A 16,817-nucleotide genomic window follows, 5' to 3' on the forward strand; every position below is an offset into this window, starting at 1 on the left:
TTAATTCCTGCCTCCCTCAGAAGCAATCTCTGTTCTGACTTGTGTTACCATAGAGAGGTAAGTGTAACTTTAATTTTAGAATGTCAGTCAGCAAACACTTTTGAGTAGTGAGTTCTACCTGTAATGGGGAGAGGCAAGTGGAAAGGCCTGGACTGTGACTCCCTGAGCTCAAAGCCTGGCAGGGGAGAGAGGTGTATTATAGATCATTACAATATGGTATGGTAAGCCCAACAAGTGAAGTGTGTTGAAGTTAAACAGGCTCTAGAAGCCCGGGTGATTGACTGGAGGGGAGGAGGGTGCAGGCTTCCTGGAGGAACAGCATTTAGGAGAGTGCTGGTGTTGTGTAAGTAAGTGTGCGTGTGAGGAGGAGAAGGTGGCAGCTGTCATAGACAACAGGGAGGAGCCTGGGGTGGTTGAATAAGTAAATGATGATGGGCCTGTACCTTAGGCTTCAGCCTCTAGATCATTAGTTCTCAGCTGGAGGTGATTGCTCCTTACCCACCCCCCAAAAAGAAAAAGCCCTGGGAATATTTGACAACTTCTGTAGACTCGGTGGGGGGGATGCTACTGGAATCTTTTGGGTAGAGGCCAGGGATGCTGTTAAACATCCTGCAGTGCAGCCCCCAACAACAAAGAGTTATCTGACTCCAAATGTCAATAGTGCTGCTGTTGAGAAATGCTGCTGTAGATCTTTCTGAAATCTGAACATGCAAAAGGAAACTGCTGGTTTAGATTATGGCCTAAGTAGAACTACTAAACCGATATTTTTTAAATTTCTTATAAACTATATACTTAGGGCATTAGCCTGAGGATTTTAAATTAATATTTAAGAGAAGCAGCTTTGAGTGGTTATTTAGTGTTCTTTTCTTGTAAGAACTGAAGTACATTTTAAATATGAATATGAACTACTGGGGCTCTGTGAATATCAATAAACCCCAGAAAACCCAGTGCTTGTTTATTTTTAGGTTTGAGTGTTTTTCACTAAGTTGCAGAATTTCACAAAGAAAACAAAACAATTTTTCTTTTTTGTTTTTTGCAGAGCAGAAATACTTTAAGTAGGCCCATTTAGGCAAGTCTTCCCATTAACCTACCATTAAAAATTGATGTTAATGGTTTCCGTTAATAAACTGCAAGTCAGAATGTACCATAACGAATGCATTAGAGGGCATGTCTTAATTGAAGACTTGCTGATTAATCCATTGCAAAAGAAGATTTGTGCAGGATGAAATTGATTTTAAAGCAAGACGAAAATAATAAAAACCTTTTTCTTGTGTTTTTACAAACAGGCAACTTGAGCTGGTTGAGAGAGTGTTTGGACAACCGAGTTGGTGTTAATGGCTTGGACAAAGCTGGAAGCACTGCCTTGTACTGGGCTTGCCACGGGGGTCACACAGGTATTACATTTTGTTTATTATCATAAATGTCTATGCTGCTGAAAATGTGCCTCACGTAAGGTGGGAGATTTACAAAAATGAAAAAAGACTTTGGTCAGCCTTTCAAATTCTTTAGAACATCAGCCGAAAGCCCTGCTCCTGGAAGCTCTACAAAACTTGGGTATAAATGTGGCCATTCAGCCTCACTGCATGGACCTACCCCACTTGAAAGACTGGAAACTTCTTTTTCTCTCTTAGGAAAGTTACAGGAAAACAGCAGCGATATGAAAACAAAGCTAGCTAACCTTGCAGGAGAAAGGGTCAGGATTGGCTCTTCTGCCTTAGCTTTTTAGGAGTCACGATTTTATGATTTATGTTTTAAGTTAAGGAAAGCTATTAAATTCAGGAGGAAGACTGTTTCCATTTGCTTAAGTGAGTGATTTGGTTGATACTTTATTATAATCAGTAATAATGATAAATTGAATTTCTAGCTGTATTTCAGCTTGGCCAAAACTCTGCCACTCTTTTATTTTATACCTATCCCAACAACAACAACAAAATAAACTTATTAACAATGAAAAACCAAGAGCCCAAAAGATTGAAAAGCATAGCCAAAGGAAATTTATGACTACCTCCCAAAAGAAGCCTATTTTATTTTAGTGAATGTAACACAACTTAGTTATATGAGTACTAATTTATATAATAGATGTCATGTGGAAATGCAGTAGCTAAAACTCTTTGGAAAAAAGAACTTTTCCATAAATAATTCCACTTTTTAAATCTTTTAAGTTTTTATGTTTACATAGATCTTAAAAGTTTTATAAGAATCTTCTCTTAATGACTAAAGTTGAAGCTTCCTCTCAAGAGACCTTGCTTTTAAAACTAGTATGCCTAATTTTGTCAGGCTTTTTCTTTTTAAAAAAAACTATCTTTTCCCTTTGAATTTCAGATATAGTGGAAGTGCTATTTACTCAGCCAAATATTGAACTGAACCAACAGGTGAGACTGCCAACCCTGCCAGCATTTAGCACACCTGCCTTGTTCTCTTAATACAGTGCAGCTTACCCACCTAGTAAAGCTTACAGGCATGTGAAATTCTGTCTTGGTGTTTGGAACTGGCTTTTTCCCATTTATTATTTTTTTATAAATTTTTTTATCAAAATAACTACAAGCCCATACTTTAAAAATTACTACTGCACTAAAATTCAAATTGTACAAAGCACAGAATGTCTGTCTCACCCCTTCTCATATCCCACTTTTAGTTTTTACTGTATTTTTATGCAAATAATACATGCCTTCTATGTTTGTTGGGCCAATTGCACCCTTCCCCTGCGAGGTATTTTCATAAGCAGTGCCATGCCGGTTTTTTTACATGTTGCTGTGAAAAATAAAAAATTAGCATATCACACTTATGAAAATACCTTGAGGGGCAAGGGAGCCATTGGCAAACAGACTTAGAAGGTGTGCATTATTTGTGTAAAAAATGTAGTTATTTCTTCTTGTGCTTAATTACCTCCATGTTACTAACGAATATGCTTATGGAGCTGTCTTGTAATTCATAGTCATTTGTTGGCTTGAGACATCAACTTTGCTTCCTGTATGATAGGTGAAGGTTTTAGCTCATCAGCTGTCCCTACTGACTCCCAACTCTCATCTTCAGCATCCCAGCACCGAGCCTTTTCACAGGTCTTCACATGTGATCATATCACAGTTTTGGGTTAAATTCCTATATAATATTTATATTATTATGACCATTTAATTATTGTTCACTGCTAAGACAAGTCATCTATTATATTCCTTCCTTAAATAACTTTTTTTTGTTTCTGTACTTATTGACTTTTTTTAGCTTTTTTGTGTATGTCATTAAAATATACATAACAAAATGTACGCCACCTCCACAATTTCTACATGTATAATTCAGTAACATTGATTACATTCTTCAAGTTGTGCAGCCATCCACAATATCCTTTTCCAGATCTTTCCACCACCGTTAACATAAACTCAGTGCCCCCTAAGCAAAAACTTCCCCCTTTCCCTACACTTTTATAGTCTCTTAACGTACTTTTCCTGAATGTATAATTACTTTCTTTCCACCTGCCTAGAATCATCCTTCCTGGAGCCTCCCACCCTCACTTTCTAATCTCAGCAAGTTGGTTTCTGTGGCCCTTTACCTCTTGTGTTGGTTCTCCTCGTTTTCCGGATCCCGTGTCTTCCTTTTGGTTTACTCCCTTCTTTTGAGAGCACATCCTTCAAGCAGATTCCCAAGAGAAGGGAGTTTGGGATTGATTATTTGGCTGATCAGAATTGAAGGTTGGAAATCATTCCCCTCAGCATTTTGAAGGCGTGGCTCTGTGGTGTTCCAACTGTCAGGGTTGCTTTTAAGAGTTTTGATGCCATTTTGATCCCCATTCTTTCATGTGTGATCTGCTTTTCCTCACTTTAAAATCTTCACTTTATCCTTGGTGTTACAAAATCTCATGGTTATGTGCCTTACTGTGTGTCTTTTCCTGATGACTCTGGTCAGTTCTTTCAGCCTGGAAAATTATCTTGTATTATTTCTTTTATACTTTGTATTTGACCATTTTCTTTGTTTCTGGAATGCCTATTAGTAGGATGTTGGACCTCTTGGGTTGAATCTCCAGTTTTCTTAGTTTTTCTAACCTTTATCTTTATGTTTTATCTTGACTGTCTTTTTAACTCCCAAGAGCTCTGTATTAGTTTTGTTGCTGCATAGCAAATTGCCACAAACTTAGTGACTTCAAACAGTACTCATCTACCTCAAAGTTTTTGTAGGTCAGAATTGTAGGCATGGTATAGCTAGATTATATGCTCAGTATCTCACAGGCTGAAATCAAGGGGCTGACTGGGGCCGAGTTCTTATTTGGAGCCTGAGTCCTCTTCTAAGTTCATTCAGGTTGTTGACAAAATTCAGTTTCTTGTGCCTGTAGGACTGAGACCCTCAGCCTCTAGAGGCAGCCCCTCTCCACAGGCAGCTTACAACATGACTGTCTGCTTTCTCCCTCAAGGCCAGCAGGAAAACAGCTCTCTTCACCTTGTTTTACAGGACTCACCTGATTAGGTCAGGCCCACCCAGAATAAGCTCCCTTTTGATGAATTCAAGTTAACTGATTAGAAGCCTAATCATGGGAACAATATCCTATTATTTTCACTGCCCCCGCCCTCACTCAAAGGGAGGAAATTATACAGGGCATCTATACCAGAGGACAGAGATCCATTTATTTTGGTCTCTCCTTGTGTATTGGAAGCATTCTTCAAATACCTAGTTCTTTACCTATCCATTCATTTTTAAGTGTGATTGGAAGATCCATGTGCTTGGTGGAGCCTGGTGGCTAGTGGGCTTCCCTGGAGGGTGAGGTGGTGAGGTCCTGCTTGTTTTGCTATGCAACACCCAAATACCAGTCAGTTTTATATGTATGCCCTCTTCCTCCCATGTGGGGTTGTTCAGCTTTTCCAGAGAAGCATCATCCAGTCTCCTGCCTCGGGGTGTATGTTTGACTGCACACATTGGGGCCGGAGGGCAAGGAGAGGGAACTAAGAGGGGAGTCTTACTGTTCAGTGAGACTGAGAACTTTTTAGCTCTTTGCCTTGATGCCACTATCTTTACTGGTTCACCTGGCAGCAAAGGGAGAGAAAGGCGACCTGAGTTTCTAATTGCTTCTTATAAACACTTTTAACCAGTACCCCTGTTTTCACACTCATGCCTCATCCCTGCTTCAATGTTTCCAGGACCCTTCAGTTCCTGATTCTTGCTAGGTTTCTGTGGGGGCAAATATGCTTGCTTCTCCCTGGTGTCTCCCTCTGCAGGCTTCTGCAGGAGTCAGTTTCTTCTCCTCTATCTCACTCTCTTTTGTCCAAAAATGACTGTTATTACTTGAGCCTCTTTTCCCGTGCTCCTCGGAATTTCATACGGTTTTATAAATTTGTTTGCATTTTAGGTCTAACTAGATTAAACCTAAATCAATGTATTTTTTTTAATCCACTCTCTATTTTAAAAATGTTACTTTCTCTTTTTATCACCGTAGAACAAGTTGGGGGACACAGCTTTGCATGCTGCTGCCTGGAAGGGTTATGCAGACATTGTCCAGTTGCTTCTGGCGAAAGGTAAAACTTGTGCTGAGCTTATCTGGCTTCTGCTTAACTTAAAAAATAGGCTGTATCAAATTATAGCATTTGAAATAGCAGGAAGAATAACAGGCTCCTTTTTTTTTTTTTATCTTAAACTAGGATTTTAACCTCCATTCTGTCAGTACAATGGTTGTTATAACGTGTGAGATGAGATGCTTGGAGTTGATTTGAATAAATTTTTAGGTATAAATCAAAACCTTGGTAAGCTTTAAAATTGCATATGTAATATTAGTAAGGACTTTCTGTACATTTCTGCAGGATTAAAGGGCTTTTGAATGAAGTTGTGCGTGTGTGTGTGTGTGTGTGTGTGTGTGTGTGGAAGACCCTCTCTGAGAAAGCTGTATGGGTGAAGTTGCTGAGGACCCTGTTCTCACAGGAAAGTCTTGGTAGATAAGAAAGAATGCTATAGCTACAATGTCCTGCTTTGAGCTGAACAGGTACTGAATGTACAGAGAATGAATGAGAGTGCCTAAATTCTGTTTTTACACCAAGTCAGAGGGAAAAGTGAAATTATGGGCTGGCCATCCATTGTCCCACAAGTATTAATTAACCCTCACAGAGCTAGGCATATCACAGAGAGCACCTGACCCCGTACCACATCCTGATCCAGAAGTCTATTAACAAAGGAAGCCTAAGCCCCAAGCCATACCTTATATGGCTGAACTGTCAGGGGTCCTCTGAGCAATGTCATGGGACAAAGGAGAGAAAATGTTTGTGGTTTTAAGTATGTCAGTGATGTAAGCGCCAGGTCGTGAGGACCACTACTGTGCCCCCCCAAAAAGGGTAGGCCTAGAACTGCACTAATACGGCAGCTACTAGCCACATGTGGTACTGAGCCCCCCAAATGAGGCTCAGCTGGATTAAGATGTGTAAAAATTTAGTAGAAAAGTAAAATACCATGATAATTTTTGTATTGATTATATATTGAAGCGATAACATTTTGGATGTACTGAGTTAAATGAAATGTATTAAAATTCACTTTTTGCAAATGTGACTACTAGAAAGTTTAAAATTATGCATAGAGTTCACATTTGTGGGTCACATTGTATTTCTCTTGGGCAGCGCTGGTTAGAGGGACAGAGGAAATGACTGTTTTTCATCTCTAGCATCACCGTGTCTGAACATTTCCTGTCCTGACAGAAGTCATGTAAAGTATAATTTAATGTAAGATATGAGTAGTCACAGAACGGTTAACCCTCAGGTGTCTTGGACCCATAACACAATGAGAGAATGAAATTTTACATATAACCTTAGCAGGGGATAGACTGGAATCTGTTCAGGAGAGAGAGATTTTGACATAAGAATGCTATATTTTTATACTCTTTTTCATATACTATTTACTACAGTGTATTCACTATAACTAGTCATATATTGGTCAAACCCATAACCGATTGCTGTCAAGCCAGGTCCGAATCAGAGTGACCCTATAGGTAGAATAGAACTGCCCCATAAACTTTCCAAGGAGCACCTGGTGGATTTGAACTGCTGACCTTTTGGTTAGCAGATGTGGCTCTTAACCACTACACTACCAGGATTTCCATACACTGGTTACCATAGTACATTTCGTTTGCTGTGTACTATACCTTTTTTGTATACTATTTCATACCCTATTTTATTCTTCACTCAGAATATTTTTGTGCCTTTGAGTTTTGGGACATTTATTTTGTGTTTTTTAAGCAGAGGGATGTTTACAAAGAAAACTGCACTCTCATGCCCTGTGGCAGAAAGTGTAAGTTGGCGAAGTCTTTTCTGAAGGCAATCTGAGAATAACTAGTAGAATTAAAAATACACATATTCTTACATTCAGCATCTCTTCTAGGAAACTGTCCTTCAGAAATTCAAGTGAACAGATATGTTGCTCAAGGTTGTTCATTGCAGTTTTGTTTGTGATCATGAAAATTGGAAACAGCTAAAATGCCCATTAATAGTTGTTGTTGTTAGTTGCCATGGAGTCTCGTTTGACGTGGTAAAACTATGCTCCATGGGGCTTTCAAGGCTGTGATCTTTCAGAAGCAGATTGCCAGGCCTGTCTCCTGGGGTGTCTCTGGGTAGGTTCGAACCTACCAACCTTTCAGCTAGTAGTTGAGCACTTAAACATGTGCACCACCCAGGGACTCTACCCATTAATAGAAAGGGATGATTATATACACTTTAGAACATCCACAAAATGAGATACTTGTAAAGGGTTAAAAAAAATTGAGTTATAAGGTGTGTAGTGAGAAATGAGTACCGTTTTATATATATATATATATATTTTTTTTTTTTCAAATTGAATTACAGAACAGTGCATGTAGTCTGATTCCGTGTATACGTACATTCGTGTGTCTGTGGCTGCATTGGTGCACACCAGGGAGACAAGAAACCACATTCTTGTTGAGAATGTTCCCTCTGGAGGTGGGGGTGGAGGAAGGGAGGGCTGAGAATGAAATGGGATTTGTGTGTTTTCTTCAGCCTACTTCTGTATTTTTGAGCCTTTAACAATGAGAATGCATTCATGAATTCCTTATGTAAATTTTTACACAATAAAGACAGGAAAAAATGTGGTTAGGAGATGGGGTGTATGAACAATGAATTGCCTCTGGGTTTTATTATGTTGCGATTCTGCTAATTTGCACTAGAGTGAGTATGCTTATAAAGTCCTTCCTTCCAACTCAATTCCCATGCTCTTTTCTAAAGACTCTATTGAGCAGAAGCAAAGATCATATGAAATTTAATCTCGAAACATTCATGCTGAGACACATGTAACCATTGGGGTCCAACCAGTGATGTGGGATTTACCAAGAGGACTGGTAAACTCCTCACTGAAGCTTTCACATGCAATCCTATAGGGACTCTAAGTGAAAAGGTATGCTGTAATTGAGCATAATTATCACATGGGTGGCAGCTGGCTCCCTGATTAAAGATGCAGATATACTATTCCCAAAAACCAAACCCACTGCCATCGAGTCCATTCCGACTCATAGTGACCCTACAGAACAGAGTAGAACTGCCCCATAGAGTTTCCAAGGAGCACCTGGCGGATTCAAACTGCTGCACTCTTGGTTAGCAGCTGTAGCACTTAACCACTACGCCACCAGGGTTTCCAGATATACTATTACAGACCCCTTTTTTACTGTTTTGAGAAAGTTTACTACTGGGCCAGAATTGTTCTGTTTTGCCAAAAGTAGTTATTTCTGGTGGGCAGAAGATTGGCTGACTAACTATATCGTCTTCAGAAACACCTCATTGACTTTTCTTGTCTTTGGAAAGGTGCTAGAACAGACTTAAGAAACAACGAGAAGAAGCTGGCCCTGGACATGGCTACTAATGCTGCCTGTGCGTCTCTCCTTAAAAAGAAACAAGGAACAGGTATTTGGGTTTAGTCCTCCTTTTTCATCAAGTGCCTTTATGACAAAGATTTATCGGTGTAGTACTGGGGGGAAAGTTCCTGAGCAGCTGTTCAGGTTATTCTGAAGTTTGATTTTATATTCTTGGTCTAAACTGGAACCTCCAAAAGAGAAGTAATTTGAAGAGAGGCATGTATCTTAGTTCATTTTTGTATATTTGTTTTTTCCTTGCAATCAAGTTCTAATTACAGTCCTGGTCAGAGAACCATGGTCTCCATTTTTGTGTTTCAGATTTGTTTCATAAGGGGTTGTCTCTAATTATTTTTAAATTAAGCATTCAACAGCACCATGATTATATTTTTTTTATTTAAAATGAGGGAATCAATAAACTGTCATCAAAATTATTCTAAACTTTGCTGAACATTTTAATCCTAGTACTGTGATGATTTTTAAAAATAAAGTTTAGGTGTACATTGTCTTTTTGTGTGTGTGTGTGTGTGGTAAAAATATATGTAACAAAACATTTGCCAGTTCAACAATTTTTACATGTGTAAGTCAGTGAAATTGATTACGTTCATCATATTGTGTAACTATTATCACTACCCTTTTCTGAATTTATCGACTCGATGGCAGGGTTTTTTTTTCTGAATTATGCCACCTAGGTGTACATTCTTGTTGCCAGGTGTCGTCGAGTCATTTCCAACTCAGCCACCCTGTGCACAACAGATTGAAACACTGTCCGGTCCTGCGCCATCCTCACAATTGTTGTTATGCTTGAGCTCATTGTTGCAGCCTCTGTGTCAGTCCACCTTGTTGAGGGTCTTCCTCTTTTCCACTGACCCTGTACTCTGCCAAGCATGATGTCCCTCTCCAGGGACTGATCCCTCCTGACAACATGTCCAAAGTATGTAAGATGCAGTCTCGCCATCCTTGCTTCTAACGAGCATTCTGGTTGCACTTCTTCCAAGACAGATTTGTTCGTTCTTTTGGTACATTCTTAAAGACAGAAATATCTACTGATAGGGAGGAATAAATTAAAAAAAAATGGGAAGTTGGTACAATTGTTTTGAAAGAAAAGGTGTTAAACACACTTACTTCATTCATGATTACTATGCAGAGACTGGCAGTTTATTTGATCTTTGGGTCTAAGTTAGAACCTCAGTCTATGGCATATTGAATGTATTCCCAATAGAGTCATTCATTCTAACGTGGTAATTCCTGAAAGAAATGCTGGGAAAATGTGCCTGGAAATCTCCTTTCTTGTTCCTTCCATCCACGTCTCCTTTTTCTCCTTCCCATTTATCATTAGCTTCCTGGCCCATGACAAGCCCAAGAAGACAGAAAAAAGAAAGGTCCATGGTTTGCTGGTAGGGGACACTCAGTCCCCTTTTTCTCACTTTGTCAGCCATACTCTACTGTATTATCTTGTGTTTGTCACTTTCTTAATATGACTTTGAAATATAAACCAACAATTGATACCTTAAAAAAAAATTTTTTTTTTCTAGAAAGAAAGAAGTATAATGAAGTGCTCATTTTTTGTAGGTCTTTTGTGTTACTACCCATCATTCCAAAGCCTTATAAAATTGCCTTAGAGTCTGAAGTTTAGACTGACCCATGTTGGTGGAGAATCACCAAAACAACTTTTCATAAAACGAATTTCCATTATAGGGACCAAGTACATTTATTTCCATTTTAATTTCAGGGTATTACCACCTTCAGAGTTCTGAAAATTGTGGAATGGGATCCTGATTACTTTTCTGTTTTTGTCATTTTAATGGAATTCTTCATTAATTTTTGAACCCTTCGAAAACTGATTTCTCCCTCAGGTGTGTCTTGTTGTTTTAGCAGAATAAGTAATGTTATGCTGTCCATATTGCACTCCTAGAGAGGCAACAAGATCAGTGCACTGGCTTCCTGCTTTAGTCATTGAAAAATAGTAAACAATCTTCCTCTCTGATGGAGCGTCCCAGAACCATCCCCCTAACCTATCATCAAATTCCCATCACAGCTCTCCTCAGAACTCTATCATCCCTTTTGTCCTTTATTCCAAATGGGTCTTTTTTTTTCAACTTCAGTTCAGATATAGTGTAAACCAATAATCAGTTTGGGATTCCTTCGTTATTTAAGCCAGGAATGTTGAAAGGCAGAACAAATCTTTCTTAAGAGTAATTACTCATATAGATTCTACTAACTGAGAAAGTGTTGATCAGCTAAGCTGTTGCTCCCCAGCTACCTTTTGACTGAGGAGCCATATTCGTAGCCATGTGGGAGAGACACTTTTGCTTGAAGTCTGCCTTCTGCTCTTTGCTGCTTTCGTTAGGTCAGGAAGTAGGAGTGTGGCTTAACTTCCTCTCTCTGCCACTAATTTCCTGTAGCTATATGGCTCCCTCTAGAATGTCCTGGCCGAAAAATACGCTTTTGTATGAGCTGAAGGTTGTCATTGTCTCATATGAACTATGAGCTTGGTTGTAATAGCCAAGGAAAATACCAAACCTGCCCAGACCCTGGAGAGCTGCGCATACTCCCAGAAGCTTACAGGTGAGCACTTGGAGGATGAGGCAGGTAGTAAATCCTTTTCCCTTTCCCCTCACCTTTCTGCAACCTTTCTAGAATAGAGCTGGGATGTGGGTACTCTTTCCTCTGTTCACTCCAAATGTCTTTAGTCCACTCACCTAAACTTGTACTGATCAGTAAACCGATTCATTAAATGAGATAATTGTAGCACCCAGGAAAGCCAAGAAATATGTTTTCATAGGTGCCTTGTTACCTTTTTCTGTGTTTTTTTTTTTTTTTTTTATTGATTCATTAACCCAGTTACCCAGTTAATAAAGTTTTAAGTCAATAATTTGATCATAGTTTGACTGAGGGATGGTACATTTGGCTGTATAGCTAATATAACCATATAGCATATAATGCCAGCATGAACTCTAAGTTGGAAGAGAGAGATTCTGATATTTGCTGTCCACCTTAAAAAACAATACCTTGCATTCTAGGGAGAAAGTAATTCACATGTTGCAGTTACCAAGAAGGATAAGTTTGAGATACTGGGAGGGAGGAGGCAGGGCTATATTTGAAAGGTGAGCCTTTAAATTTTCTTTTCAATTTTTTGAAAAGTTAGGGTATAATTTGCACTAAGCAAAGTGCACAGATCTTAAGCGTTTAGTTGGTGAATTTTTTACTGTGTCTACACCTACATACCACAACCCAGCTCAAGATAAGAGAACATTTCCCGCACCCCCAAGCCTCCCTCTGTATCCTCTACAAGGATAGCCATTATTCCAACTTTCATTCCCATAGTTTAGTTTTGCTGTTCTTGGACTTCATATACATGGGATCACACAGTATATACTTTTCTGTGTTTAACTTCCTTCACTTAACATAATGTCTGTGAGATTCATCCATGTTACTACATTTATCCCTCCACCATTTGTTTACTTATGGCTTGTTTGTTGTTTGCTTAAGTGTGGATGCTTTATTTGGAAGGTATATACCCAGGGCAATAGGATTGAGGAAGTGTGGAAGTGAGGTATGGAGGGACGCTGCGAGGGATGGGTTACCCTCCTGGCACTGCCCCAAGATGAGCTTTGAAGAGATACAGCTGGTCACTTAGCACCTGGCCACATGGGAAGTTTCCTCAGAGCAGTCCAGGGGAAGAAGGAAGGAGAAGGAATTTATCTGCCCAGCTCATTCCTGCCTCTTGATTTTCACTCAAAGTTTGCACTATGGCAAGTCATATTTCTTTTTTAACAAGAGCAACAAGATTAAAATAAATAGCAGAGGTAGCCAATGAAGGAGAAAGGATATTTCCGACGGGCAAACCACAGGATTGTGATAGCAGAGAAGGACAAAAGGCTTTGCTATTTGTATTTTTGGTTTTAGATTGAAAAGCCATCTTTTCACCAAGTCACAGCCAGTCCTGAAGTTCCTGGTTGTGTGCTGGGGAGAACAAAGCATATTTCCCCTAGTTCTCTAGAGCTTTTTTTGAGAAGAATGGAAAAGATTTCTGTATAGTCATCCTGGAGATGTCTAGTAGCTTGGAAACTGGTGTGAATTGCTGTAGCTTACCTCTGTTCTGCTTCACGCTCACTTCTTAGTTTATTTCTCTATCTCTTTCTTGTGCAAGACAAATTAATTTCTACCTCATTGTCTACATTTCCTGATTTTCTAAGGTGTGTTTGTTCTTCACTTACTTATATATTGTTGTGTGCCATCGAGTCAGTTCTGACTCACAGTGATCCTGTATGACAGAGTAAAACTCTCCCGTGGGGTTTTCTAGCCTGTAATCTTTACAGGAGCAGATTGCTAGGTCTTTTTTCTCATGGAGCCACTGGTGGTTTCACACCGCCGACCTTTCATTTAGCAGCCGAGTGCTCAACCATTGCATCGCTAGGGCTCCTTTACTTATCTATAGTTTGCTTAAATCAAGTCCAAACAAGGTTAATTTGTGACTGGTTGAGAATGTCTTTTAAGGTTTTTTTTGTTTGTTTGACTCAATGTTCTCTCTCCCTCTCCCCCTTTTTTAACCTTGTAATTTATTTATCAAAGAAACTGGGTCAGTCAAGCTGTAATCTCCCACAGTCTGCTGACTGTGTTTCCATGATGTTCATTATGTTTCTCTTTCTTCTGTATTTTCTGTCAGTTGGTGTTAGATGTGGAGGCTTGAGCAGATTCAGGTTTTATCTGTCTGTCTATCTGTCTGTGTGTCTGTCTGTTATTTATCTTAGGGGTGGAGGGAAGAATACGTCATATAGAATATTGTGTTCTTCCATCAGAGGCACTTAATATCTGGTTGTCACTCTTAGGATGTTAGAATCCATCTGTGACCATTGTCTAGATCATTATTTCATGAAATCATTGCAAAATTGTAATACTCTAATTCTATCACTCCTTCCTTGGCTATTAGCTGGAACATTGTATAAAGAAAACCTCCCCCCAACAGTTGTTTGGTTACTCAGAGGAATAGTTTGTGTAGCAGGAGCAGGATATTTTTTTTCCCTTTGTTTTAAAAGTTTTCAGAATAATGAGCTGGTTCCCTATCAGTCTCCAAATGGAACCAATAAGTTCTTTTTTGGTGTGCGCTGAAACATTTGATGTGTTTTAATTCGTTGTGGTTAGTATCCTTATTGATAGCTGGTGTTTGGCTAGTGGGGACCTCTTGAGGTTGGATCCTGAATACTTTTAACATGATCCTAGTAATCTTTGATGGAATCCTTGCTTTTTATGGCCTGGCAAGAGGGTCCACACCCATAGTTTGCATTTCCCACCTCAGACTTGGAATCAGATCTCCAGTGAGCCATGGGTATATAGCACTTAGAGACCATGATCTGGGTGCTATAACTTATATTTATTGAGCTCTAAACACATGTCTACATTTGCATTCTACTTTCCACCCCTAAAATTATCCCTAGGGTAACTTGTTACTATGGGAATTTGACTAGACAGTTGAATAAGTAAACAGTTAAGGAGAAGTTGTCTTCCTTTTGAGTCCTGTTCAAAATTGACTTTAACATTTAATGGAGTTCAGTTATTTCCATTAAAATTTTTTTTCTTTTCATTTCAGTCTTTTGCTTCTGAGTATATTTAACACTGTTTTCCAAAATGAAACTGAAGCTACTTTGTTTTCATTCTCTTTCTTTTCCCCTCATTAGTCATCTTTCTACCCAGTGACCCTGCCTTCAGGTAAGGCGGCAGGCCATGGACCTGTGGAAGCCACAAGTGCACTTGTCACTGGTGGAGAGGAGGTTGTTAAGCACAGTGGTCACAGTGGCGTGGCTTCTGGTGTGTGACACATTGGTCATGGTGCATGTGGCTGCTTTCTTTTGGAAATAGAATCATGGTACCCTAGCACCACCTTCTTTGCTTTCCTGCACGTCTAATGAATGTGTGAACAAATGTATTTGTCAATGACGTGGCAACAGAAACTGAACAGGCTGAAAAAGTGAAAGTAGAAAAAGATCTCAGGGAAAGTACAATCCCTGGGCCAGAGGGAAGAATTAATTTGTTGAATTGTCCAGAGCTTTGGGGGTAAAAAAAAAAGGGGGGAAAAATTCTAGCAATTTCTATAATTTTTCTTTCTGTTTTTTTTCTCGCCCTCTTCCTTTTAGATGCAGTCCGGACATTAAGCAATGCCGAGGACTATCTCGACGATGAAGACTCAGATTAATTTCCTTCCAGAACTTGGAGACCTAAAACTTCTGTTGCTTTTGCCATTCCAAAATCTTGTCTTTGCCAGAAGAGTGTTGGTAACAGTAAAAAAACAAAAAGTATATATGAATGTGGCAGTATTGCACTGTTTCAGTAGACCGTGTAAATGAGTAGTTTTCACCTTCGGTTTGCCAATAAGTAACTGGATACTTTGCTGTATAAAGTACATTTATGTCCACCAGAGTAGACAAGAAGAGATTATTTCTATTTATCAAGTTAAAGGAATTCTAAGAATTTTTTTCTTTTAAAAAATCAGGTTTTTGTTTTTTGTTTTAGTTTAAGTTCCTTACCTCAAGGATTGAGATATTTTTAATGGATTTTTCAAGGGGGGAAATGCTTATTATGATAATAAACCAAAATACCGAGAGGAAATCGTCAGCTATTCTGACAAAAATAAACCTTTTAAGAAACTTTATTCTGTTTGTCTGTTTCTGTGTTATCAGTCATTACTGGTGAATAAATAAAGCTCATTATGTTTATATTTAGGTAAGGACTGATTTTTAAATTTAAATTATATTTAAATATATTAGCACACAAGAATCACAAGGTCCAAATTTTATTCAGCTTCCTACATCTGCTTTGATCACCAAAAACAAAAACCATTGCTGTCGAGTCAATTCCAACTCAGAGTGACCCTGTAGAGACAGAGCAGAACTGCCCCATAGGGTTTCCAAGGAGCAACTGGTGGATTTGAACTGCCGACCTTTTGGTTAGCAGCTGAGCTCTTAACCACTGCACCACCAGGGCTCCGCTTTGATTACAGTAAAGACAGTAGTCATTGGAAAGATACATTTCTGATAAAATATATAACTTTAATAATTATTACAAGACTTTCAGGTTTATCTCTAAAGGTTATATTTTAGTGTGAAGAAACTTCTAACCCTTTAAGGTTGCAAGGTTAAAAATATTGATTTCCTTATCATAGAAGATGCCAGAGTTCTCCTTATGGAGTAGCCAGGAGCCATGAACATTTTTTGTGTTCAGTTTTTCACTCTGATAGCATTTGAATTCTCCAAGCATGGATCAAGCTCATAACGGTTAGGATTATTTTTCCGAAACATCAACTAGCATTGTAGAGAGCTTTCTTGAATACCAAAGGGACACTTAATTTGAGGTTTTCATTTTGTGTCTCTTCAGTGATGATGTTAAAAATAGCACGGCCATTGGGATTTGTCTAGCATCTAGGTCCTAGGCCCACTAGTATATTTTGCAAGAAGACTTTGATGGTAATTTACAAAAAGCACATTGGTAAAGAGAAGGAAATGTTTGAGGAAGAAAGTGGGTTAGCTTGAAAAATGCATAACTGCCACTCCAAGGGTTTGCCCTGTGACTGGTTTTTCTCTCTGGGGATGCGTTGAGAAAGGATACCCTGAGAACCCTGTTCGAGGTTTTTCTAATGCTCCAACTACTTTTTAGTAGAAACAATCTATACAAGTAGTGACACAGCAAAGGATGAGTACAAATTCTAAAACTAATAAAGGGGGCATTTTATTTTCAAAACAAATATTAAATTTGAATTAAATATTTGTACGGCTTATTGAGCATAAAATGGAAGATATGAAATCCTTGTTGAGATATTAACTCTTCCAATGGAATCTTTAAGGATTCGTTCTTTAAAATGGGCTTGTGCCTTAACAAAAAGCTTCTGGAGATCCCTGTGACTTTTGGTTTATAAACTTTGGGCCTGGGGTCATTAGGGTAGAGGGCAACTAAACCGTCTTAATTTTTTAACATGAATAGAGATAGTACAGTTTATGCGAATATAGAT

The 16,817-nt window shown here is 38.8% G+C and overlaps 1 protein-coding gene across 1 annotated transcript in view; it reads left to right on the forward strand.

Moving 5' to 3' along the window:
• The window catches only part of OSTF1 (osteoclast stimulating factor 1), a 63,754-nt gene extending 48,290 nt beyond the window's left edge, over positions 1-15,464 (forward strand). Inside the window, exons 6-10 of the mRNA XM_049895214.1 lie at positions 1,287-1,394; positions 2,323-2,372; positions 5,417-5,495; positions 8,769-8,867; positions 14,950-15,464. Coding sequence (XP_049751171.1) covers positions 1,287-1,394; positions 2,323-2,372; positions 5,417-5,495; positions 8,769-8,867; positions 14,950-15,008 — 395 coding nt within the window. The 3' untranslated portion in view covers positions 15,009-15,464. The remainder of the gene's footprint in view (positions 1-1,286; positions 1,395-2,322; positions 2,373-5,416; positions 5,496-8,768; positions 8,868-14,949) is intronic.
• Positions 15,465-16,817: the final 1,353 nt, after the last annotated feature.

Source organism: Elephas maximus, chromosome 9, assembly GCF_024166365.1.
Source record: "Elephas maximus indicus isolate mEleMax1 chromosome 9, mEleMax1 primary haplotype, whole genome shotgun sequence".
Lineage (NCBI taxonomy): Eukaryota > Metazoa > Chordata > Mammalia > Proboscidea > Elephantidae > Elephas > Elephas maximus.